This window comes from Bubalus bubalis, chromosome 5 (assembly GCF_019923935.1).
Source record: "Bubalus bubalis isolate 160015118507 breed Murrah chromosome 5, NDDB_SH_1, whole genome shotgun sequence".
Classification (NCBI taxonomy): Eukaryota; Metazoa; Chordata; class Mammalia; order Artiodactyla; family Bovidae; genus Bubalus; species Bubalus bubalis.
The window spans coordinates 55,203,596-55,230,642 of record NC_059161.1 but is presented as its reverse complement, the minus strand read 5'-3'; the positions used below and the strand labels follow the sequence as shown (position 1 = coordinate 55,230,642).

At 42.4% G+C, this 27,047-nt stretch overlaps 1 protein-coding gene across 4 annotated transcripts in view; it reads left to right on the top strand.

Moving 5' to 3' along the window:
* Window positions 1–529: 529 nt before the first annotated feature.
* Window positions 530–27,047, top strand: part of MIA3 (MIA SH3 domain ER export factor 3) — a 63,016-nt gene continuing 36,498 nt past the window's right edge. For 3 of the 4 annotated variants that reach the window (XM_044943158.2, XM_044943157.2, XM_025286072.3), the window contains exons 1-6: window positions 530–701; window positions 3,549–3,682; window positions 7,271–7,357; window positions 9,714–12,519; window positions 13,888–14,049; window positions 22,929–23,074. In XM_044943158.2, the coding sequence (XP_044799093.2) occupies window positions 569–701; window positions 3,549–3,682; window positions 7,271–7,357; window positions 9,714–12,519; window positions 13,888–14,049; window positions 22,929–23,074 (3,468 nt within the window). In that variant the 5' untranslated portion in view covers window positions 530–568. Of the gene's footprint in view, window positions 702–2,973; window positions 3,066–3,548; window positions 3,683–7,270; window positions 7,358–9,713; window positions 12,520–13,887; window positions 14,050–22,928; window positions 23,075–27,047 lie in introns of all 4 variants that reach the window. The other variant, XM_044943159.2, reaches the window with a different exon arrangement.

Here is a 27,047-nt window from a genome sequence, read left to right as displayed (position 1 = left end):
AACTCCTGGGAATCAGAAGAGGGAATCTCGAACTCGAGACTACCAGTGGAAAATCGTGCGTGGGATTTGGTAGTTAGGAAAAAGAAGTATCAAACCACGATGGGGAGGTGAGGATGAGCCAGACTGAGAAGGACCAGAAATCGGAAGCTGCAAGAAAGGGGTCCAAGAGGACCTGCTGTGGGATGGCGCGGGGTGGGGGATGCAAGATGGAAGAGCAGAGTGAGCGAGGAATGGAGTCTCGCGGAGGGTGGACGACGCAGGGACCGAGGCAAAGGCACGCGGTTGGACGAGGAAGAAGAGAGTCCCGGTTGCCAAGGCAGACACCCGACGAAGAGGCCTCGGCAAGGAGGTGGGAGCGCGAGTCCTTCTCCTCCTCCGGGACCCCCGCGGTCCTCTCCCGGAGGCCGCGCTGACGTGTCGGCAGCGGACTCACAAGCCGGCCGGCGCCGCCCCTCCCGCCGCCGCGCGTCCCCCGCCCGCGCGCCCCGCCCCGCGCCCCGCGCCCCGCCCGCCGGCGCCCGCCCCGGCCGCGTCCTCCGCGTCACCGGCTCCGCGAGGTGACCACAACATGGCTGCGGCGCAGGGGCTGCTCTTCTGGCTGCTCCTGCTCGGGCCGCCTTGGCGCGTGCCCGGCCAGCCGGAGCAGGACCCCGGCCGGCGCTTCTCGCAGCTCAAACTCTGCGCGGACGAAGAATGCAGCAGTGAGTGCCGGGAGGGCGGCGGCGGCGCCGGGGCATCGCCGGGGCGGGAGCGGGAGCTCGGCCGCCCCGCAAGCCGACCCGGGGGGCGCAGGCCGGGAGGGCGGAGCGCCGGGTGGTGGGGGAGGGCGACCTCCGGGTCCCTGCGTCTGTCCCCTCCGGCTTTCCGGGCGCCCGGGCCAACCGGCCTCGGCGGTGGGGGTCTCTGCCTCCCACTTGTTGCCAGCTTTTCATTTTTCCTTCGCGGACGGAGGCGGGGGATGGTGTGGGGGGTTCGGAGGTGGCCCCCCGGTTTCCCCGGGGGCAGCTCGCAATGTCCCTTCCCCCGGCACGCCCCGGCTCCGAGGGGAGATGGGGTTGCGCGCCGTGCGCCCCGGGCTCCGCACGCTGCCTGCGAGCGCTTTCCTGCCCCCGTCGCCGGGTCCTCGCTGGGTGCAGTCCGGGGGCGGATGCGCCGGGACTCGGTGGGCGTCTTCCCTGCTGCAGGTTGCTAGGGCTCGGAAAATCCTCCCTGGCGCAGCCCCTTCGCCCCTCTGCTTAAGTCAGATTCCGGGCTCGGACCGCCTTTTCAACAGGGATTGGAGTTGAGGTTTGGAACGAGCCCGGAGTCCAGGCGTGCGGTGTGTTCCAAGGTCTCCTCCCCGGCTCTGCCTCAATCCTATCATTTCTGTGCTTGGAAGGCTCCCGCAAATAGCCCGGCAGGGAGGGCACCGGGAAGGCCAAAATCTGTCTCTCGAAAGAGGCCGAGACTCTGCATCGGCCACCTGGTACCAGTCGTCTCCAATGCGCAGGAAGCGAAATTGTTCCCTAACCGCGAATTCGGGGTGGGCTGGGGGTAGTGAGAAGGGCAGAGATCCCCAGACTCAGATGAAGATTGTTAAAGTGAAAATAGTAAATACCCCAGGGGTTTTATAAATCCAGCCAGCTTGAGCCTTGATCAGTTACATTGTTGGGCTCTCCTCCTGTGCTTTTGCCTTGGGCCCCTATCATCGTTGTGGTCTCAAATAACCTTGTAACTTACTGACAACCATTTCACACAAGGTTGTTCATGTGTTGTAATCAGTGCATATAGAAAAACATTCCTTCTGAGGCCAAAGCCTACAGTTTAGCTATTTAGATTGAAATCAGTGTTATTCAAAAACAGATTTCACAATCGGAAGAACCGTAGCACTGCCACATCATTAGTGGAAAGAAAGGAGGCTGTCTTGGATTTATTTAAGCCATTCCTAGAGGTAACCCTAAGACTGATGTAAATAAACGCTACAAAAGTGGAGCAACTTCCATCAATTTTTCCTGTAGTTTTCTCAGAGTAAGTCCAGGTTGGATATGGCCAGTGTTGGCTATGCTTTGCTTTCAAACACTATCCTGCCTGGGTACCTCAAAACCAGTCATCTGGAAAATTATAACATCCCTAATGCTTCCTCAGTATGGAGACATGGTGTTAGAAGGGCCCATGGGTGTCACATAACTGGAGAAATGGCGGGTGTCCAACAAGTGTAGCCAAAGGCAATAGCCAGCAGCTAGAGCAGGGTCTGGGTCCCCTGTTGTATTGCATAAAGTGTTTTGTTTAGTAAGGTGTGTCCATGTTAGCTGTCCTTGTGTGCTTTTCAGGTAGCTGCCCCACGGAGTGCATTATGTTGTCGTCTGATTTATTATTATACCCCTGCAGTGATCTTCCTATTTCCAATTCTGATAGGATCCCCAGTCTATCAATTTAAGAATTGTCCATCACCTTCAACTTTGCCTCTCACCTAATTATATCTGAATTAGAATGCTGACATGTATTTAAATAATCAGCTTCAAAATCCAAATAACCCCCTTTAAATATGTGTTTGTCCCTCAAATATGTATGTAAAGATACATCTTAAGGTACTTATTGCCAGTTGGCTTTTAGAACAAGTGTTATTTCCGTTTCATCCTTCCCTTTCTCTGCTATTTAATTGCATTTGTTATTTCATTTGACGAGAAGCTGTATATTTGGCCAACAAAAAGAAAAATACTGCTTCTATCAATTTCTAGATCGAATATAGTTTAAGTCCTGCATGTTAAGACTGAAGGTAACTACTGGACAGTTCTCATGGTTTTGCTTGTCCCTGCCACATACGATTTTGCTTATAGAAACAAAACCTGTTTGCCCACTTTTGATTTTGTTTTTAGAAATAAATAAACCTCCTTAATGTTGGATATATTCAGCATTATGTGCTTTCAGAAGATATTATCTTATGTGATTGGATCCATAATTGGGTATGATAGCCTTTTCCATTCATTTATCCAGATACTGACAGAGCAACTTGACTGCAAGTGAAGTGGAAGGTGTTTACTGTTGCACAGTAGCAGTTACAACCACTTGAAGAGGGCCTTTTAGTGGTTAGTTCAAGTTAATTGACCTCTTGGGGGTTCTTGGGTGCTCTCCCCAGTTACCTATTACCACTGCATGTAGTCATGCTTACACTAGTTGCCTCTGTGCTTGAATTTACCCAACTGCAAAATGAAGCTTTTTATAATTATGAAACAGCAAAGACTGAAAGCTGGATGGTTAGAGAGGGAACCAGGAGTTTCACTCGAGACCAGCCACGTGTGGCAGTGGACGCATTGCTTTTTGTTTGCATTATCCATAGAGAAAAACAGGGCAAATTTCCCTCTCTCCTGGCTACTTGCAGGGGGATGTCCTGATTTATAACGATACAGCTCTATAGATGCTCTGAGCATATGAGTTGAGGCTGATTGGTTTCAGAGAGTACTGGAGAAGCTTGATTGTTGTTTACAGTGGATTGTTATGTTTCCTGATAAATCAATATTTGAAAGTTGAATCCTGATACCCGCTTTTTTTCCACCCCTCTTTCTATACAGTGCTAATGTACCGGGGTGAGGCTCTAGAAGATTTTACAGGCCCGGATTGTCGTTTTGTGAATTTTAAAAAAGGAGACACTGTATATGTCTACTATAAACTGGCAGGGGGATCACCTGAAGTTTGGGCTGGAAGTGTAAGTAAAAATTTGACATAATTTTCTGCCTTTTTATTGACTTGTTTAGCACTGTAGATTTAAGTAGCTACAGTTTCTTAGAGTCTTTGATGGAGTTAACTTGTCCCCTCTGCTTGACTGTGGAAAAAGGGGCTCGTTCTGTGTCCCCTGCTGGCATCAGGCCTGGCGCAGAAGAGGGTCTCCAACAGAAGTGAACTGCTTCCAGGTGCTGCTCCTCAGAGTCAGGCCTTACAAGCCACGAGTGCTCCATACGTAGCAAATAAGGATGTGGTGTATATATATATATGTGTGTATGTGTATATATATATATATACACACACACACACACACACACAGTAGAGTATTCAGTTCATTTCAGTTAGGTTCAGTCTCTCAGTCGTGTCTGACTCTTTGCAACCCCATGGACTGCAGCTCTTCAGGCCTCCCTGTCCATCGCCAACTCCTGGAGTTTACTCAAACTCATGTCTGTTGAGTTGCAATAGAGTATTGTTCATTCATTAAAAGACTGCAGTCTTCCTATCTGCAACATGGGTGGATTGGAGGGTGTTGTGTTAGTGAAATACGGCAAAGACAAATACTGTACATTACAAATACTGTACATACAAATACTTCCACTTATATGTGGAAGCTAAAGAGTAAGACAAATGAATATAACGAAACAGAAGCAGTCTCACAGATGCAGAAAACAAACTGGTGGTTACCAATAGTGAAACCTGAAACTTCACTTCACTTTGAAACGTCTTAACTTCATTGTTTCAAAAAGGAAGGATTCGTGAGCATTAGACTTAATCCTCTAAAATATGGGCAAGGTAGTGTTTCAGGCATTCCTGTTAAGAGCTGATTTTTTAAAAGATTTTTTTTTCTAAACTGTTAACATACCTAATCATGTGTGCTGTTTCTGTTAAAAAAGCAAAATGTGATTTTTGCTGTGTGCTTTCCTGTTTGTTTGCTTGTTTTGCTTGCAACTGCTGGGGCATCCTTTTCCTGCTCTTTGGACACTTGCTCCCACAAGTTCTTCCCAGCAGGTCTATTCCCAGCCAGCTCTGTGGGTGCGGGGATGGTGGACATGGAAATCAATGACTTGTCATGCTTTGATGTTTTTAATGAGGTGATTCACTAGAAGTGACCTGATTGGGAGGCTTATGAGCTATTGTCCCTTCCTTTCTATGTGATGTGTTGCCTGATTATTTATTGAAAGTAGTAAGAGTCCTGAATACCTAAGGATTGTCCAAACTTAGAGAAACACTCAGTCCCAAAGGTGAACATTTTCACTGTCTGTAAATCAAACAACAGAAAAGAAAGCTTAAGAATCCCCTATTGGGAAAAACAGATTTATTTTGCTGGTGGTCCACATTCCTCCAGTAAGACCAACTGGTCAGGTCAACCTTTCTATTTAGGCAGAATCCCAGTTGAATGGCTCAGATGCTGAAGAATCTGCCTGCAGTGCAGGAGACCTGGGTTTGATCCCTGAGTCGGGAAAATCCCCTGGAGAAGGAGATGGCTACCCACTCCAGTGTTCTTGCCTGGAGAATTCCATGGACAGAGGAGCCTGGCAGGCTACAATCCATAGAGTCACAAAGAGTCGTACCCAACTGAGCGACTAACAAACATACACACACCAATTGAATCACCATATTCAGAAGAGAATCTGTTTTGTTCCTTTCAAGTCTATTGCATGAGATTTCTTGATAGCCTTTACTCTTGGAACGTTTTTTTTTTCAAGCCCATACCGTTTTTGATAAAGTGGTGAAGTTGGAGCATTTGGGTAAGTGAACTTGACTTTTCACCTCTAGAGAGCCTGCCAATCTTTCTGGTTCCTGACTCTGACCCTGCCTTTGCAGGGAAACCCTGCCCTCAGCTCTCAGCCAGAAGGGATCTTTGCTGTCTAATAACCGTGCAGGCGGCGCTTTGTTTGCACTACTCGTGTGGCATTCCTTTTACTGCCTTGTATCGCAGTTAATGTGTACTGTCTTAGCTCTAGTAAAGTCAGAAACTCTGTAACGGGGCATGTGTCTTACCCATTTTCCTTGTGAATATCTCCTTTCAGGGAGCAGCACTTGTTTCCATTTGTCCCAAGTGTAGCTAATGTACTTGTTCTCTTGAAACAATATTCTTTTCCCAAATCAAATCAACAGAGATGAGATATAGAAGCAAGATTAGATATAAAAGTTACCTTCAATCATGAGGACCTATGATTCTGTGTCTTTTTGTCAGATCCTAAGAAACAGGACCTACTCAATGTAAAAATATATGGAGTTTTTTTTTTACAACTTGTAGTCTCAGTTGACAAAGATCACACCAAGATAAATGTATTTCCTTTCTCCACATAGCTCTGATTTCTTTGCCTTTTCTAGATTCTCTTAATAAACTTTTCCTGAGAAGGAAAAAAGTGTATTTTCCCTCAGCCTCCCCTCTCATTTCATGATTAAAAACTCTGTCTCCTGAGCTTTCAAGATGGTTCTTGTTTCTGTTTTTTAGTTTTCATTCTGCAGCTTTTTTTTTTCTTTTGGTTTTTTAGAATTTTATACTTTAACTGCCAGTGTAGCAATTTAAAATTGCACTGTCTTATCTAATCTTCAAGGCAGTGTTCTAGTAAAACTGGCTTTCACAGAGTTGCCAAATATAACAAAAGCTCTCATAATGTGGGTATTTTAGGAGTTAGTGATAAGATACCCTCTTTTTTTTTTTTTTTCTGTGCATTTGATCTGCTTGTCAGTCTCCTCCTTTATTGATTGGGAAGAGATCTGCTACTCCCTTTCAGACTATAGTTAGTAAAAGACAGTATGTGTTTCTCAAGAGGACACACAATATACTGATAATAATACCTTTTAGGTCTCCTTGGTGGTTCAGTCAAGAGACCACCTGCAATGCAAGAGACCCAGTGGTTCAATCCCTGGGTTGGGAAGATCCCCTGGAGAAGGAAATGGCAACCCATTCCAGTATTCTTGTTGGGAAAGCTGTTCGTGCTATAGATAAATGGGATTATCTTCTGTCTTTACTTGCATGAAACTAAGCTTGCTGTGTAGATTAGTATGAATTTTATTTTCTCCCACAAAACTTGAAAATCTAGTTTGGAAAAAGCTAGTGCAGTCCATGGTATCAGTCAATATTTGCCTTTTGTTGTACTGGTCATGCATTTCAGAAATGTATTTTTTTTTTCACTTATTAATACGTCTAAGACCTGGTTTATGAGTGATGCTGTGAAATGTGCAGATAAATTCTTGTTAGAGGGTATTTGGAATTATTTCTAACCAACTTTTATTTACATAGTTTTAATTGCATAATATACACTTTCTCTTGTACAGATCTTCTAGCTATTTCAGAAATCTCACTGTATGTGCCCTGTGTTTAGAATTAAGCTGAATATTGAAAGAAAATTTCAGTAGTTTTAGAAAAGTTGTCCTTACAACATTCTGTATTAATTTATTTTGGAATAATAATCTCTGTAATCATAACAGCAACTATCTCTCTCTTGTGGTTATATCTGCCTATCTGTATGTTTCCTCTCACTACTGAGAGGTCTCTCATTTATGTTTCTTATACAGAATTTTGATTGATACTCATTTCTTCTGCTGTTTTTTAATGTAGGTTGGGCATACTTTTGGATATTTTCCAAAGGATTTAATCCAAGTAGTCCATGAATATACTCAAGAAGAGCTGCAAGTTCCAACAGATGTAAGTTGTGGATTCTCTTGTTGTTGTTCTCAGTTATAAATAGACTTACAAATTCACCAATTACACCGAATTAACTAATTTTGAATGTGTTTTGATCAAAACACATAAAATCATAAAAAATTAGGGTTGGAGTTAGGGTTACACTTAATTAACTAATTTCGAATGTGTTTTGATCAAAAAAGGAAAAACAAGTTAACATCTGTGTATCAGATTTTAATTTATCAGACTGCCTTTAAAGAAAAGAGAAGTTTGAAAAGAATTTATGGCAGACTTTGTATCAGAATCTGACAGTTCTATGTTGAAGTAGGTGTTCTTGTACAAAGCTGTGTATGCTTATTCAGGATTTTTATTTGCTACTTGATATGAGAAAAAAATGAATTCAGTATCTTTGTATTTAGTTATTAAATTCAGGAAGTAAATAAATATTTTTTTACTTTTTTTTACTTCAAATTACCTGAAGTAATTTTTTTTTTTTTTTTACTTCGAGCAAGATGAGAAGTTGTCTCAATACTCATTGAATAGCCTTTAGACATTTTGAGTATATAGAAATCAGGTTAAATTAATCAAACCCTAAATTATACGTTAGGCCATAAGGTTTTCTTTTGGACTCTTTAATGATTTAAGGGATTAGAGTTATGGGATAGATTCTGGAAAAGGGAACCTGAGTATTTCACACACGGTCCAGCCTCGAATCTGCAAGGTCCTGACTGCACAGTCTGGAAGGCATTCATCCAGGTGCACTAATTTAAGTAGCTTTGTGATGACAAGGATTTTGTGTTCTGGGATCCTTACTCCAGCTGATTATTTTCTGGAGGTTTAAAATTAATAAGAATTGAAACCCACCTTCAAACAGAAATCTTCAAGCAACTCTTTGGAGTCTCTGCAAGAGTGTGCAGGCTGCCCGCCTGGGGCATGTATAGCTGAGCTCTGCTGAATAGATGAAGCCACAGAGCCGTTGCTATTCTTGAAACTTTTTGTCTTCCCAAGGGTCATGAAATCAGCCTGATTGCCTGTTAGTCCTTGCTCCTAATGAGGATCCTGCTGGGAGGGAAATTATACGCTAGACAGCAGCTCAAGGGTCACAGAGACCTCATTTGTTGGGGATTCCACCTTCTTGTTGCACCTCTCACTCCATGCTTCCCTCAACGTGAAGAAATGGCTTAGAAAGGCACGTGGTGAGCAGAGGAATCATTCGTTCCTGCCACACTTGTCCGGTCTCTCCAAGGACTCTGAGACTTTAGTTAGGGGAAGGAAATTATCTTTGTTGGTTTTTAAACTTTTCCCTCTGTTTAATGACCCCTTTTATGTCAATTTGTTTACTAGCAGAGGTTAAAAAAAAGTATTAGGTTTATGGGTAGTCTGAAAGCAGATCTCTTTGACACCTAATCAGAACCCTGATTTAGAGTGGAGTGCATCCCTCACTGAATCTTGTCTTCAAGCTGTACTTGTGATGGTTAAGTGGGAGCCCCCTGACACCATTCTTTGTCCCTCGATATTTTTACTTCCCCTGCACTTGTATTTCAGTAAGATGCTTCTTAAGCTGATTTAACTTTCCCAGTCCAAGTAAAGTATAAGTCAGGAATCCGTGTAGACCGAGAGCCTGTCAGCAAGGTGGTACTGCCTGTTTCCAGCTAGGTAAGCAGGAAAGTACAGCCTAGAGGGGAGGATGAGGGAGATGCTGGGTGGTCTTCCAGTTTCTTCTGGACAAACTATTACGGATTAAATTCCCAGAGCATCAGGTATAAATGCTGGAAGTGGGGAGGACCAATAAATGATGCCCTACTTTTCCCTACTTGTACTCAGAACAAACTGAGAAACCCAGCAGGCAGGTAGATGGAGACCAGGATGTCACCATCTCTTACTGATAAAACTTTTTGGAGAACACAGCTCAAGTGTGCAGAAATTAATGGGCTTTGAACATGGCAGTCTAGAATGAGACAGACTTACCCAGCCACAGGCAGAGCTAGCCAACTAGGGGGCTCTCCTAGTGGACTGTCCCTTATAAAACTGCCAGCACGGAAGAGAGAGGGTGCGTGTTCCCTCCAGCCAGGCCCAAGCAGAGAACAGGGGTGGTGCAGGACAAACCCACCAGCCACATGAGTCATTCCTCCTCAGGGAAAAAGAGAATGAAGGGAAGCCAGGAACATTACTCAGGTCGGAGCCCTTCCTCATGGAAATACAAAGCCAAGGGAAAGATGGGGGTCTATCCTTCTATCTCCTGACTCCCCAGGGTTGGCACAAAAGCCCCGCCAGGACCAAACATGAATTTGCAATCATCTCTGTCATTAGCGTGGGCAAGCACGTGTTTTTTTGACACTCAGTTAGTGACACGCTAATGTTTTTCTTTGCCTTGCAGGAGACAGATTTCGTTTGTTTTGATGGGGGAAGAGATGATTTTGATAATTATAATGTCGAAGAACTTTTAGGATTTTTGGAATTGTACGATTCTGCCACTGAAGATTCTGAAGAAGTTAAAGAAAAAACTGCTCAGCGTGTGGAAGAACCTCCTGAAGCATCTAATGAAAGTGACACTGAACCTGAGCCAGGAGAACCCAACTCAGAGGAAAGTGAAAGCGTACTCTCAGAAAACACTGCGGAACTCAGGGAAAGATCTGAGGCTCAGAAGAGCCACCTCCAGGTAAACAGTCAAACAGGTCATGCTCAGGGAGAGCGAACTTCATTTGAATCTTTTGGAGAAATGCTGCAAGATAAGTTAAAAGTGCCAGACAGTGAAAACAACAAAACCAGCAATAGTTCTCAGGTCTCGCACGAGCAGGAGAAGATCGATGCTTATAAACTTTTGAAAACAGAAATGACTCTGGACTTGAAAACCAAATTTGGCTCAACTGCAGATGCACTTGTATCTGATGATGAGACAACCAGACTTGTTACTTCATTAGAGGATGATTTTGTTGAGGATTTGGATCCTGAGTATTACACAGTGGGAAAGGAAGAAGAGGAGAATAAAGAAGACTTCGATGAGCTGCCGTTACTAACCTTTACAGATGGAGAAGATACGAAAACTCCAGGGCACTCCGGAATTGAGAAACACCCAACAGAGAAAGAGCAGAATTCAAACGAAGAGCATAAAGTTGAGGAAACTCAGCCCCCAGACATCAAAAAGGGTGATAAAGATATACCAAAACACCGGGAAGATACTGTCTTCTCTGATGTTATGGAAGGGGAAGAAAACACAGACACAGATTTAGAGAGTTCTGATTCAAAGGAAGAGGATGACCCATTAGTCATGGATAGCAGATTGGGGAAACCACGACCAGAAGATCGTACTGACCCTGAAAAGGCAGCAGACCACCTTGTGAATGTAGAAGTCCCCAAAGCAGACAGTGACGACGACCCGGAAGTGGGCGCAGGACTTCACATGAAAGGCAAGGGGCGGAAAGTTGAGGAGCCCAGGAGGGACTGGGTGCAGCATGAGGTAGGGCTAGAGGACGAGACGCAAGAAGACCAGGCTGTGCAGGGCTCTTCTCAGAGTGGCCACCTCAGCTCTTCACCAGCTGCTGAAAAAAGTACAGAAACATTAAAATCAGCCTTTGCTAACCAAGAGAATGACCTGAAAGGAGCAGCCGTTCACATCTCCAAAGAAATGCTTCACGAAGAAAAGCCCTCAGGGTGGAGTTTGGAAGGTGCCTCAAAGAGTGACTCAGTCCGGCAAGCAAAAGCGGCGGGGAATCAAGAGGATGAAGGAAAGACTGAACAGGAATCTGTGGGCGTGGCAGCCCCCTCAGGCGATCATCAGCCTAATGCTTCCAAAGACAGCGTGGACGAAGTAGACGGTTCAATAAGTGGGCCTAAACCACACGTGCTTTCGGGGGAGCATCCGAGCGCAGAACTTATAAAGGATCGGCTTCTTAAACTTCAAAATCAGACTAGGTTCTCCTCTCCAGATGACATGGGCTTGCCAGGAGACCTGGAAGAAGAGGGTCCCGTTCTGGAAAGAAAGCTTTCCTGGCAACAAGGAGGTGTGGCTGCCACAGTTAATAAGCAAGTGAGCGAAAAGAGAGAGCTCTCTGAAGAAGAGGTCACCAGGGTCACCAAGGATGCCTCGGATGAAGGGCAGGAAGTAAGAAAAACAGGCCAAACTGATAGCACAGAAGGGCGAGGCTTCCACCCAAAAGAACCAAACCCAGAAGATGAAGATTACAGCCCTGAAGAACTCCTGGAGGATGAAAATGCTATAAGTGCAAAGCAGTCTAAAGAAAAAAGTCCTGAGATTCAGGATAAGAGGTTAGATGTTGACCTGCAAAACCCTGAAAAATCTGTTTCAGGTGCCATTAAGACTGATCCAGAAACTGAAAAAAACAAAGAAGAAACTAGTCATATATCGGAAAATGAAAGAAAAAATGAGACTGCGGGTAAAACGGTAGACAGTCTGGGCAGGGACGCAGGTGGCCCGGTGGTGGAAAAAGAAGGAAGCTCTCCTGTGCATCAGAAGGTACAGAGACCCTCTGAAGGAAGTGACTTTCCTGGCAAGAAAGAAAATCATACTCCAGAGTTAGGGGAAGCGTCTCAGAAGAAAGATCCTGATTATCTTAAAGAAGACAACCATGAGGGCCACCCAAAGACCTCAGGGCTCATGGAGAAGCCTGGGGTAGAACCCTCGAAAGAGGACGACGAGGATGCAGAGAAATTCGTGGACCCAGGAAGCCAGGGGTCTGCTGCCAAGGACCCTGACGATGACCCATTCCCCTGGGCTCCACATGCCCCTGTGCAGCCTGAGGAGAGTGTCCATTTGGAGGACTTGCCCATAATCAGCAGCTTCTTTAAAGATCAGCAGTCTCTGCAGCGATTCCAGAAGTACTTTGACATCCACAAGCTGGAAGCCATGTTCCAGGACATGTCATCCAAGCTGAAGTCAGCTCAGAGCGAGAGCCTGCCCTATAACGTGGAGAAAGTCCTCGATAAGGTCTTTCGTGCTTGGGAGTCACACATTCTGACAGAGGCAGAGAATATGCTCGATGCTCGCGTGACGGAAAACAGAGACCTGGAAACGAAGGATAGTAGCGTCTTTGAGGAGGCTGCGGTGCTCGATGATGTTCAAGACCTGATCTATTTCGTCAGGTACAAACACGCCACAGTGGAGGAGACTGCTCCCCCAGCAGCGGCACAGCCTGTAGAGGGAGGCTGGGATGGACCAGCAGAAGGTGAGGTACCCACCTATGGCCTTGTAGGGTTGGGCTTGAGAAATAGGCATGGGGGCCGGGGGGCCGCTGAAGTGCCTCGTGCCTGATCTTTGAAGCTCTCTCCACGGGTCCCAATGTGCCCAGAGGTGAGGGGCAATACAGGGATGTCCACATGGGCCTTCCCACCTTCTCTCTTGAAGGCTGGAGTATAGATAAATATTTCTTGATCCACTTTTCACTTAGACAGTTGAGACCGGTAGCATCCTCAGCAGGAAACTTTATAAAAAGAAAAAGACTCGAGCAAGAAAATGGTGTACAAAGTAGACCTGGTGACAGCTTACCAATTTCATGAAAGCGCTTTTTGAACACATTTTCTTCACCATAAAATAACTCCTGTCTGTCCAGGGGTGGACTGGCATTAACTCTTAACTTGATTCCTTGCCTGAGTTCATGCCCTCTAATATTCTTCTTCTTTTTTTTAAGAATGTTTTTGCTTGGTTGGTTTTGTTTTTTGGCCGCACTGAGCGACGTGTAAGATCTTAGTTCCCTAACCAGGGATCGAACCCAAGCCCCCTGCAGTGGAAATGCAGAGTCTTAACTACTGGACTTCCAAAGTAGTCACCCCCCTGCCCAGCTTTCATCTTCAATGGATGCCATGTTCTTCCCTGCCCTGTTAAGGCAGGCACTTTGATCAGTTAAATTCTACCAAGCCCTTGAGTTCTTGCATTCAGATTCCATTCCAACCAAGGAACGGAACCAGGATGCAGAGCCTCCTAACACAGCACTTGACGTAGAAGCCATTCCGTAAAGAGCGACTGGACAGACCCTGAGGCAGAACCCTAGAAAAGTTGATTCCTAGCTCCATGCTCTTTCCTCTGTCCCTGTGCTTCTGAGATGGAAGTATACAGACTCTTAGGTATACTTCGAAGAGATTTGAAAGGCACCTCGGCGAGCTGCCTTTGCATGTCATGTCCTTCCCTGTACCAGCTCTGTGAAGCAAGCCTGCTTCTGTGTGGAGGAGATCTGTTACTTCTTTGTGGAGTAGATGTTTGCTATTTCTGCTCTTGACTAGAATTCCCTTTTCCACATTTTTCTGTGTGGGCATATGTTGGTTTGCCAAGGGAAGTTAGGTTCATTGAAGTCCCTACAAGGAAAGATATTTATGAAATGCTTTGGGATCAGGGTTTCTCCATAAATTTTATCATGTAGATTAGATATCTGTGATGTGAGAGAAAAGCAGTTGAAACTCTTCTTTCCTTGCCCAGTTTTGCCCTGTGGGGTGCCAGCGCATGAAGGGCAGGGTGGGGGGCCATGGAGTTGTGTGCTGGGGGCGTGCTGGAGGGGGGCTTGTCATTGAGCTTTGCCAGCCCAATACGTTCTCTCCTGTAGACACACAGCCACCACTGGAGGAGAACTTCCCACAGGAGCACATGGAAGTTCCTCTGATGCAGATTCCCAAAGAGCCCAGTCATTTGGCTCAACCCGTGACAAGGGACATGGGTACCTCAGGAGTCGCCCAGAAGCTGCAAACTGAGGAAAAGGGAGATCCAGGTAACACGTGCTAATTTTTCTTTACAAAGTAGAACCCTGTCCTAGAGAAGACCTACCAGGAAATTTGTTGATAAAAGTAGGAAATGGAGGGGACCATAACACAGGCATAAATGCATTTGAAAAGTAAAAAATCCTGGAACTGAAAGGTTGTTGTTGAATCACGCAGACGCCGGGATTCTTGGCCCCAAGAGGAGAAGAATTCAATCCGGGGCCAGAGACGAGGCTTGATCGCTCAGAGCTTTTGTGTAATAAAGTTTTATTAAAGTATAAAGGAGATAGAGAAAGCTTCTGACATAGGCATCAGAAGGGGGCAGAAGAGTACCCTCCTGCTAGTCTTCAGCTGGATGTTATATAGTCACTAGCAGTCTGTTAATGAAAGAAAGGAATGTCTTAAAATTTAGAATGGCACCAGGCCCCTCACCCATAAGATGCATTTTGGGATAATCTTGGCACCAAATGGTTTATCCTGGGCCATAAAATGATTAACTTGAATCTTGAAGAAGGGCAGACCACTATACAAATAGTTTCATTTACACAGATTAGAGGAACAATATCTGAGTATAACATAACTGGTTTGTCAAGCAGGTTCTGAGCCAAGAGGCAGAACCGACTTGAAGACAGAAGCTTAAGACAAACATTTCCATAAGAAAAAGGCATTGGTTATCTCTAGGTTTGAGAAGTTAACTTCAGGCGAAACCAGGTGTCATTATGGCAACACAGTATTTTAAAAGAAAGCTCCTTTTAAATTTGTATAGAGAAGGAAAAAATATTGCTAGTTTGTTTCCTCCTGCCACTTAAGAGAGAGAAAAATGTCTGACACTTGTAGGCTATTTCCTCCCTTTGGAGAGTTTGGAGACCCCTGGCCTTTCTGCCTGTTACCCTCTCAGAACTAGCAGAGAAAAGCAGGAGTCAAGACAGATGGAGGGGAGGAGCCAAGATGGCGGAGGAGTAGGGCGGGGAGAACACTTTCTCCCCCACAAATTCATCAAAAGAGCATTTAAACGTCGAGTAAATTCCACAAAACAACTTCTGAATGCCGGCAGAGGACATCAGGCACCCAGAAAAGCAACCCAACTCTTCCAAAGGAGAGAGAAGAAATACAGCTCCACCCACCAGAACATCGACACAAGCTTCCCTAACCAGGAAACCTTGACAAGCCACCTGTACAAACCCACACACAGCCAGGAAACACCACAATAAAGAGAACTCCACAAACTGCCAGAATACAGAAAAGACACCCCAAACTCAGCAATTTAAACAAGATGAAGAGACAGAGGAATACCCAGCAGATAAAAGAACAGGATAAATGCCCACCAAACCAAACAAAAGAGGAAGAGATAGGGAATCTACCTGATAAAGAATTCTGAATAATGATAGTGAAATTGATCCAAAATCTTGAAATTAAAATGGAATCACAGATAAATAGCCTGGAGGCAAGGATTGAGAAGATGCAAGAAAGGTTTAACAAGGACTTAGAAGAAATAAAAAAGAGTCAATATATAATGAATAATGCAATAAGTGAAATTAAAAACACTCTGGAGGCAACAAATAGTAGAATAACAGAGGCAGAAGATAGGATTAGTGAATTAGAAGATAGAATGGTAGAAATAAATGAATCAGAGAGGATAAAAGAAAAACGAATTAAAAGAAATGAGGACAATCTCAGAGACCTCCAGGACAATATTAAATGCTACAACATTCGAATCATAGGGGTCCCAGAAGAAGAAGACAAAAAGAAAGACCATGAGAAAATACTTGAGGAGATAACAGTTGAAAACTTCCCTAAAATGGGGAAGGAAATAATCACCGAAGTCCAAGAAACCCAGAGAGTCCCAAACAGGATAAACCCAAGGCGAAACACCCCAAGACACATATTAATCAAATTAACAAAGATCAAACACAAAGAACAAATATTAAAAGCAGCAAGGGAAAAACAACAAATAACACACAAGGGAATACCCATAAGGATAACAGCTGATCTTTCAATAGAAACTCTTCAAGCCAGGAGGGAATGGCAAGACATACTTAAAATGATGAAAGAAAATAACCTACAGCCCAGATTATTGTACCCAGCAAGGATCTCATTCAAGTATGAAGGAGAAATCAAAAGCTTTTCAGACAAGCAAAAGCTGAGAGAATTCTGCACCACCAAACCAGCTCTCCAACAAATACTAAAGATATTCTCTAGACAGGAAACACAAAAAGGGTGTATAAATTCGAACCCAAAACAATAAAGTAAATGGCAACGGGATTATACTTATCAGTAATTACCTTAAATGTAAATGGGTTGAATGCCCCAACCAAAAGACAAAGACTGGCTGAATGGATACAAAAACAAGACCCCTACATATGTTGTCTACAAGAGACCCACCTCAAAACAGGGGACACATACAGACTGAAAGTGAAGGGCTGGAAAAAGATTTTCCATGCAAATAGGGACCAAAAGAAAGCAGGAGTAGCAATACTCATATCAGATAAAATAGACTTTAAAACAAAGGCTGTGAAAAGAGACAAAGAAGGTCACTACATAATGATCAAAGGATCAATCCAAGAAGAAGATATAACAATTATAAATATATATGCACCCAACATGGGAGCACCGCAGTATGTAAGACAAATGCTAACAAGTATGAAAGGAGAAATTAGCAATAACACAATAATAGTGGGAGACTTTACTACCCCACTCACACCTATGGAGAGATCAACTAAACAGAAAATTAACAAGGAAACACAAACTTTAAACGATACAATAGACCAGTTAGACCTAATTGGTATCTATAGGACATTTCATCCCAAAACAATGAATTTCACCTTTTTCTCAAGCGCACATGGAACCTTCTCCAGGATAGATCACATCCTGGGCCATAAAGCTAGCCTTGGTAAATTCAAAAAAATTGAAATATTCCAAGCATCTTTTCTGACCACAATGCAGTAAGATTAGATCTCAATTACAAGAGAAAAACTATTAAAAATTCCAACATATGGAGGCTGAACAACACGCTGCTGAATAACCAACAAATCACAGAAGAAATCAAAAAGAAATCAAAATGTGCATAGAAACGAATGAAAATGAAAACACAACAACCCAAAACCTGTGGGACACGGTAAAAGCAGTCCTAAGGGGAAAGTTCATAGCAATACAGGCACACCTCAAGAAACAAGAAAAAAGTCAAATAAATAACCTAACTCTACACCTAAAGCAACTAGAAAAGGAAGAAATGAAGAACCCCAGGGTTAGTAGAAGGAAGGAAATCTTAAAAATTAGAGCAGAAATAAATGCAAAAGAAACAAAAGAGATCATAGCAAAAATCAACAAAACCAAAAGGCTGGTTTTTTGAAAGGATAAATAAAATTGACAAACCATTAGCCAGACTCATCAAGAAACAAAGGGAGAAAAATCAAATCAATAAAATTAGAAATGAAAATGGAGAGATCACAACAGACAACACAGAAATACAAAGGATCATAAGAGAGTACTATCAACAATTATATGCCAATAAAATGGACAATGTGGAAGAAATGGACAAATTCTTAGAAAAGTACAACTTTCCAAAACTGGACCAGGAAGAAATAGAAAATCTTAACAGACCCATCACAAGCACGGAAATTGAAACTGTAATCAAAAATCTTCCAGCAAACAAAAGCCCAGGTCCACACGGCTTCACAGCTGTATTCTACCAAAAATTTAGAGAAGAGCTAACACCTATCCTGCTCAAACTCTTCCAGAAAATTGCAGAGGATGGTAAACTTCCAAACTCATTCTATGAGGCCACCATCACCCTAATACCAAAACCTGACAAAGATCCCACAAAAAAAGAAAACTACAGGCCAATATCACTGATGAACATAGATGCAAAAATCCTTAACAAAATTCTAGCAATCAGAATCCAACAACACATTAAAAAGATCATACACCATGACCAAGTGGGCTTTATCCCAGGGATGCAAGGATTCTTCAATATCTGCAAATCAATCAATGTAATACACCACATTAACAAATTGAAAAATAAAAACCATATGATTATCTCAATAGATGCAGAGAAAGCCTTTGACAAAATTCAACATCCATTTATGATAAAAACTCTCCAGAAAGCAGGAATAGAAGGAACATACCTCAACATAATAAAAGCTATATATGACAAACCCACAGCAAACATTATCCTCAATGGTGAAAAATTGAAAGCATTTCCTCTAAAGTCAGGAACAAGACAAGGGTGCCCACTTTCACCATTACTATTCAACATAGTTTTGGAAGTTTTGGCCACAGCAATCAGAGCAGAAAAAGAAATAAAAGGAATCCAAATTGGAAAAGAAGAAGTAAAGCTCTCACTGTTTGCAGATGACATGATCCTCTACATAGAAAACCCTAAAGACTCCACCAGAAAATTACTAGAACTAATCAATGACTATAGTAAAGTTGCAGGATATAAAATCAACACCCAGAAATCCCTTGCATTCCTATACACTAATAATGAGAAAACAGAAAGAGAAATTAAGGAAACAATTCCATTCACCATTGCAACGGAAAGAATAAAATACTTAGGAATATATCTACCTAAAGAAACTAAAGACCTATATATAGAAAACTATAAAACACTGGTGAAAGCAATCAAAGAGGACACTAACAGATGGAGAAATATACCATGTTCATGGATTGGAAGAATCAATATAGTGAAAATGAGTATACTACCCAAAGCAATCTATAGATTCAGTGCAATCCCTATCAAGCTACCAACAGTATTCTTCACAGAGCTAGAACAAATAATTTCACAATTTGTATGGAAATACAAAAAACCTCGAATAGCCAAAGCGATCTTGAGAAAGAAGAATGGAACTGGAGGAATCAACCTACCTGACTTCAGGCTCTACTACAAAGCCACAGTTATCAAGACAGTATGGTACTGGCACAAAGAAATATAGATCAATGGAACAAAATAGAAAGCCCAGAGATAAATCCACGCACATATGGACACCTTATCTTCGACAAAGGAGGCAAGAATATACAATGGATTAAAGACAATCTCTTTAACAAGTGATGCTGGGAAATCTGGTCAACCACTTGTAAAAGAATGAAACTAGAACACCTTCTAACACCATACACAAAAATAAACTCAAAATGGATTAAAGATCTAAACGTAAGACCAGAAACTATAAAACTCCTAGAGGAGAACATAGGCAAAACACTCTCTGACATACATCACAGCAGGATCCTCTATGACCCACCTCCCAGAATATTGGAAATAAAGGCAAAAATAAACAAATGGGACCTAATTAACCTTAAAAGCTTCTGCACATCAAAGGAAACTATTAGCAAGGTGAAAAGACAGCCTTCAGAATGGGAGAAGATAATAGCAAATGAAGCAACTGACAAACAACTAATCTTGAGAATATACAAGCAACTCCTACAGCTCAACTCCAGAAAAATAAATGACCCAATCAAAAAATAGGCCAAAGAACTAAATAGACATTTCTCCAAAGAAGACATACAGATGGCTAACAAACACATGAAAAGATGCTCAACATCACTCATTATCAGAGAAATGCAAATCAAAACCACTATGAGGTACCATTTCACACCAGTCAGAATGGCTGCAATCCAAAAGTCTACAAGTAATAAATGCTGGAGAGGGTGTGGAGAAAAGGGAACCCTCTTACACTGTTGGTGGGAATGCAAACTAGTACAGCCACTATGGAGAACAGTGTGGAGATTCCTGAAAAAACTGGAAATAGAACTGCCTTATGATCCAGCAATCCCACTGCTGGGCATACACACTGAGGAAACCAGAAGGGAAAGAGACACGTGTACCCCAATGTTCATCGCAGCACTGTTTATAATAGCCAGGACATGGAAGCAACCTAGATGTCCATCAGCAGATGAATGGATAAGAAAGCTATGGTACATATCACAATGGAGTATTACTCAGCCATTAAAAGAATACATTTGAATCAGTTCTAATGAGGTGGATGAAACTGGAGCCTATTATACAGAGTGAAGTAAGCCAGAAAGAAAAACACCAATACAGTATACTAACGCATATACATGGAATTTAGAAAGATGGTAACAATAACCCTGTGTACGAGACAGCAAAAGAGACACTGATGTATAGAACAGTCTTATGGACTCTGTGGGAGAGGGAGAGGGTGGGAAGATTTGGGAGAATGGCATTGAAACATGTAAAATATCATGTATGAAACGAGTTGCCAGTCCAGGTTCGATGCATGATACTGGATGCTTGGGGCTGGTGCACTGGGACGACCCAGAGGGATGGAATGGGGAGGAAGGAGGGAGGAGGGTTCAGGATGGGGAACACATGTATACCTGTGGTGGATTCATTTTGATATTTGGCAAAACTAATACAATTATGTAAAGTTTAAAAAAAAAAAAAAAAGACGGAGATCAGTAATAGCAAGCGGGTCAGAGACTATAACTAATCTACCAACCAGTGCTTGGTGGGCACTAGCTTATGCGAGTAATGGAAATCTAAAATACTATTCTTAAAAAGTCTTATGCTCAAAAACAACAGTTTTCAGCCAGACCAACAGCGGGGAAACTATGGGCGTGGAGACCAGCGAGCTTGTTTAACAATCCCTCCAGGGAATTCTGACCTGTTAGAAGTTAAAGTTTGAGAACTACTGCTCTGTGTCTCGGAAAAGGCAATGGCACCCCGCTCCAGTACTCTTGCCTGGAAAATCCCATGGGCGGAGGAGCCTGGTAGGCTGCAGTCCATGGGGTCGCTAAGAGTCGGACACGACTGAGCGACTTCACGTTCACTTTTCACTTTCATGCACTGGAGAAGGAAATGGCAACCCACTCCAGTGTTCTTGCCTGGAGAATCCAAGGGACGGGGGAGCCTAGTGGGCTGCTGTCTCTGGGGTCGCACAGAGTCGGACATGACTGAAGTGATTTAGTAGCAGCAGCAGCTCTGTGTCTCAAATTCTGTTTCCCTCTGTTCTCTCCTCCATCCCACTCCCAATAGAGTACATTGTAGCTCAGGTCTTTTGTTAATATGCTACCTAGTCATGGTAAAGCTTCTTTTAAATCTGTGAAGGGAATATATACATCTAGATATCCTTATACTATAAGATTAGAGGAAACAGTGCAGGACTTTGCAGGAGGTAACAGTCCAGTGGAGGCAGAACCTTGGGAATAGTATCACTGCTTAATCACAGAGCACAGTAAACATCCAGTGGGACAGTGAGTAGCAGATTTCATTTGGATTGAGAAAGTTGTTTTCAAAATAAAGGTTTTTTTTTAATTCATTTATTTTTAATTGGAGGATAATTACACTGTTGTGTTGGTTTCTGCTATACATCAATATGAATCAGCCATAGGTATATATATGTCCCCTCCCTCCCCCCCCCACCCAAAATAAGGTTTTTAAAAATGCAACCCCAGTATTAGTATCAACAGCGTTCTAATTTTTGTGTAGCTCACTCATTTTACTGATAAATCAGAAGAACAGCCGATTTGTGTTATTTTGTCTATCCAGTATTGTGATACAACATCATTATCGTTTTGTGTTTTTAGAGGTTGTGGTCTCTAACCATAGGTAGAGTCTTACGCTATGATACCGCAGGCCCAGCGGCACTGGGCTGCCTCCTTGACCACCTCAGCCCTTCAAAATATAGGAGAGGTCATAGCAGGAAGAGGAATTCAGCTAATTTGAGAAGAAATGGCATATCAGAGGTCTCTTGTGTTCCAGAGGATATTGTGTTCATATGTAGTACTCTGTACTTCTAAACTCTTGTAACTCAAAAGTGTTTTCCTCGTTGATAATAAGTCATGGACTGAATAACTTGATACCTTCTTGGTCAAAAACTTTCTGCAAGATTTTGCTTGCAGAATTAAAACCAGGTGTCTTGCCTCATCCTTTATTTTGCACCACAAAGTGACACAGCTTCCTTTAGAGACTGAACCGTGCAAGTGGAAGTGCTAGTTGCTCATTCGTGTCCGATTCTCTGCGACCCCATGGACTGTGGCCCACCAGGCTCCTCTGTCTCTGGGATTCTCCAGGCAAGAATACTGGAGTGGGTTGCCATGCCCTTCTTTAGAAGATGATCTTCCCAAGTCTCCCTTCATGCCTCTCAGATGAGGTGCTGACCTGCTTGGGAAAACTTCACCAGTGGTCAGATGCATAGGTCAGTAGCTGTGGCGTCTTAGGGTTGGAAGACATCTGCGTGGCAACGAATCCTCCTTCTCGTTAGTTACTTCTTGGACTCCTAGCTGTTTATAAGAAACACCCCAGACCCCCCAAACTCCTGAAATTCCTTCCCTACCTCCACCTCATGTAGAGATCCTTCCAGGTAGAGGTAGAATTGGACCTCTTTCGCAGAGCTACACCAGGCCCCAACCTGTAAGCGGTTCCCTTTCGTCTCTTGGTGTTTGCCATCCTCCCTTTGTAGCCGTCGTTCATGCATTCAGTGCCTGCCAGGTGCCAGATTCTGTGCTGAGCATGGGTGCAAGTTTGCAAACGGACACGCTTCTCTTTCTCATTGTTTGCCTGAAGTTTCTAATACAATAAGTCACCAGCACTAAATAAATGTTTGTTAAATGTGGTAAGTGTGTCTATAGGAAAAGCATAAAATTCTGTGTTCCTCAATCCCCGTGAGCCTGTGTTATTCAGACAGCAGTTGCATTGCCGGGGATGTGATGGAGGGATTGCTGGCAGGTCGGAGATAGTGTTCATTTTATAATTGAGGATGTGATGGCTCTAATGGGGGTTCTGACATTTTTTTAATATATAATTATCTTCAGGAGAAGCACATATCCAGGTAGAGAGACTAATATTCAGTGGGCACTTGATAAATATTTAAAATGAAGGGAAACAAAACTTATTCTGAAGCTTAAATAAAATATTTCCTTTCTCCTTCAACTTTAGGGATAATTACACCACAAGGCACTCCTGTCGATGCTGATGATGCTCAAAAGCAGCTGGCAGCAGATATTGAAGAACCAGCAAGTGTCACGCCTCTGGAAAATGCAATTGCTTTCATATACTCACTTGTGTTTCATTTAACTAAGATGGTAAGTTTGACATGTAATTTTTTCAAATAGAATGTTAATTATTACCATTTTCAAGTTGATTTTAAGCATGAGATGAAGAATTTAAAATGTCTTTATGAAAACTACTCCTACGCCTTTGAAGGCAGCCTCTGAAATAAGCCACAGGTGTGTGATGGTGGTGGGTTCTTAGTTCAGTTCAGCACTTGGCGATAGCGTTGGCGGCCAGTGCTGGGCATCTGCACACCTGTTCTGCCTTCAGGGATCTTTTGGTCTAACAGGGAGAGAATGAAATTCACTGGAAACACAATATGATATGGGAAAGAAGAGGCGTATTTACCTGATGGTGTGAGAGTATGTTAAATAAATTGATTCACTGAGGTGGGAGGACGGGCAGAGGAGGTCAGAAGTTAGCTGAGACATCTTCTGAGCCGAGCTGCAGGATCCGTGTAGTTTGATGTGTAATTTGTTGTTGAATAGGGCTGGGGAGGTGGATGGGTTGAGTGCACAGGCACACAGAAGTAGTATGTTTGGGGAAATGGGACATGAAGAAAAGGTTACTTGGCATTGTCCAAGTATAGAGTTCGAGGGGCGTGCGTGGTCTTGTGGAGGGAGATGGGCTCAGGTACAGGAGGTTGTATGTCATGGTAGGTTGTGTTAGAGATAGAGATCCTGTGAAGGTTTTAAGCAGGAAATAAGTATAGTCATATTTGTTCTTAGAAAGAGTCACTTATGGCAGAATTATTTATTCAAGTTGATCTGTCTAAGGAATTCTGATCCATATGAGACATTTAGTCCGTCCATTGAATGGGATCTAAGCTGTTTAGGGCTTAGCACCCCCTTGTGGTATTTTCTGGAATTGGACATTCTTGGTAAATGATGGGAATGAGCAAGCTTTCAGAATTCAGAGGCCAAGTTGCCCTTGGAGCTATAAAGTATACTCTCCATCAAAAATACCTATCCTCCAGGTTCTGTTATTTCAAGACTTTTTAAGGAAAAGGGGTTATTTTTTTGTTCTGTTATACACATGGGCTTTGAGTGAGGATAAATCTGGTTTCAAATCCCAGGTCCGTCATTTAGAAACTTGGGTAGATTACTTAAGTTTGAACCTCAGCTTTTTCATCTTTAAAATACAGATAATACCTACCCCAGTTGTAAGAGTTAAATGAATCGATAATATCAAGCAATAGTGTAGTGCCTGGCATTTTATAAGATCTCATCCCCCTGCCTGCTTCTCATTTGGATGATCAGAGAGGGCAGTATAAAAATATTGGATACTGCAGGGAATTCAGGAGAAAGGCCGCCAGGATGGGAAAGTTAGAGGAAACTTTTCAGTTTTCTCTGTGTTTGTGGTAGCGGCAGCCACCCCGTGAATGTGTATGCCCTATGCAGTTAGAGTTCTGAAGGAAATTTTCAGTGATGAAGGCGATCTCAGAATTAGAATTTGGTTATCAGCATGAATCATCATCACATCTAAAACTTAACAGCCTCCAGATGTGAGAGGAGTTCTTTGTTCATTTTATTGGTGGGTATGCACAGAGCCCTGTTGTAGACCTGGGTTGGAGGACACAGATGTGGTAGAGGATATTATTTCTGCTTGAGGGATAACGGGAGAAGACACAGACATGAATGGCAAGAGAAAAGGGTGCATATTACAAAGTAACAGTGACTTGAAAGGTTATCATCGAGAAAGTATTTGGATGGCCCAATATGTATAGAGTATTATGCTAGGAATAAAAGAGTCTAAGAGGTATAAAACATGATTCTGATTTATGAAAGGCTTAAAAAATGACATATCAAATATATATGGAAATTGGAAAAATGGGAAGCATGAAATAGCTGTTGTTAAGTATCAGATAAGTAGTATAGATAACTATTTGTAGAGCTGGGAAGTTATGGGGTGCTGACTTGTTTGGGAAAACTGCACCAGAAGTCAGATGCATAGATCAGCAGTTGATGGGATCTCCAGGCTAGAGGAGATCTGAGAGAGCAACTAATTCAACTTTTTACAAACTGCGCTAATTTCCTCTACTCCAGCCCTGACTAGTAGTTATGGGGTCTGGGCATCAACAATTCCTAGTGTGAGCCATCTGTCTTATAAGACTACACATTGCTTTGTTGGCTAGTTTATTCTTATATTGACTCCAAATTTTTCTCCATATAATTTTTTTCTCTTAGAATCTAATTCCTTTTTTACATAGTAATCATTTAAATATTTGAAGTTATGCTTCAATTTTTTTTCCTTTAGTGTTTTAGCATGGAAAATTTCAAAATGGTAATAGTAAAGAGAAAATAGTAAAATGAAATTATGGCCCATCACTCAACTTAACAGTAATTCCTTAATATCACCCATTTTTGGACACATTTCAGAATCCCCTCCCTTCCTTTTAAAATTATTCTTACTCAGTTCAGGATCTTGAGGTCCAAAAGTTATAAGGGGTTCATACCTGTCTTAAATCAACCTTTTAATCAGATATAAATTACATATAACAAAGTGTACCCATTCTAGGAATGAATTTTAACAAATGTAAACACTTATGTAAAAACAACCATAACCAAATATGGAACATTTCTTTTGTTTGAAAAAGTTCCTTTGCATACCTTCTCAGTGTATCTTACCCAAACCACCTGTTCTAGGCAACCATTGACAAAACTTTTTCTCACTATACATTAGCTTTTCCTGTTGTAGAATTATAGTTATAAATGGATTTATAGTTGGTGTGAAACTGCCCAGCCTCACGGTAAGTTTATTTTATCTTGGAAACTGCCCATCTGCTCTCCAAAGTGACTGTATCATTTTATATTTCCACTAACAATTTATAAAACTTCCATTTGGTCACATATTTCCTAACATCTGGTATTATCAGCCTTAAAGTGTAGCTATTCTAGTGGGCATGCCTTTGAGGTTTTAATTATATTTCCTGATGCTTAATGATGTTGAGCACCTTTTCATGTGGTCATACTTTTTCATGGGCTTATGTGTGAAATAGCTTTTTAAATCTTTTGTCCTTCTTTAAACTGGCATTTGTTTTTTGTTTTTTTTAATAAGTATTAAAGTCTAAGAGTTCTTTATATTCATATAATTTAGATACAACTCCTTTCTCAGATACATACTGCAAATAATTGCTTCCAAATTCTGGCTTGGCCTTTCAATTTCTTAGCATTGTCTTTTGAAGAGCAAATTTTTAACTTTGATGAGCACCATTTTATTAATGTTCACTTTTATGGTACGTGCCTTTTGTCTCCTGCCTAAGGAATCATAGATAGTTCCAATGATGTGAATATTTTCATATTTTCTTCTAGAAGTTTTATTGTTATACCCGTTCATGATTAAGACTTTGTTCCATTTTGGGTAAATTTTTGTGAATGTTGGGAGGTAGAGATCATGTTTTTTTTTTTTCCCCCCAAATGAATATCCATTTGCTCCCATACCATTTCTTTCCCCTTTAAATTACATTGGCACCTTGAGTTGAGATCAGTTGACCACATATATATATATGTCTCTTTCTGGACTCTGCTGCTGCTACTGCTGCTAAGTCGCTTCAGTCGTGTCCGACTCTGTGCGACGCCATAGACGGCAGCCCACCAGGCTCCCCCATCCCTGGGATTCTCCAGGCAAGAACACTGGAGTGGGTTGCCATTTCCTTCCCCAATGCATGAAAGTGAAAAGTGAACGTGAAGTCGCTCAGTCGTGTCTGACCCTCAGTGACCCCATGGACTCTGCTCTGTTCTATTGATCGACAACACCACACTGTTTTGATTACTATAGCTTTATAGTAGGTTTTGCAATCAGGTAGTTCCTTTGTGAAATTGTTTTGGTCCCTGCATTTCCTTTGCATTTCCATATAAAGTTTAGAATCAACTTATCACTTGCTATAAAAAAGCATGCTGAGCATTTGATTGTTATTATACTGAATCCATAGATGAATTTGGGAAGAACTGGTATCAACAAATATTAAGGCTTCTCATGAAGATGAACTAAGTTCATCTCTGCATT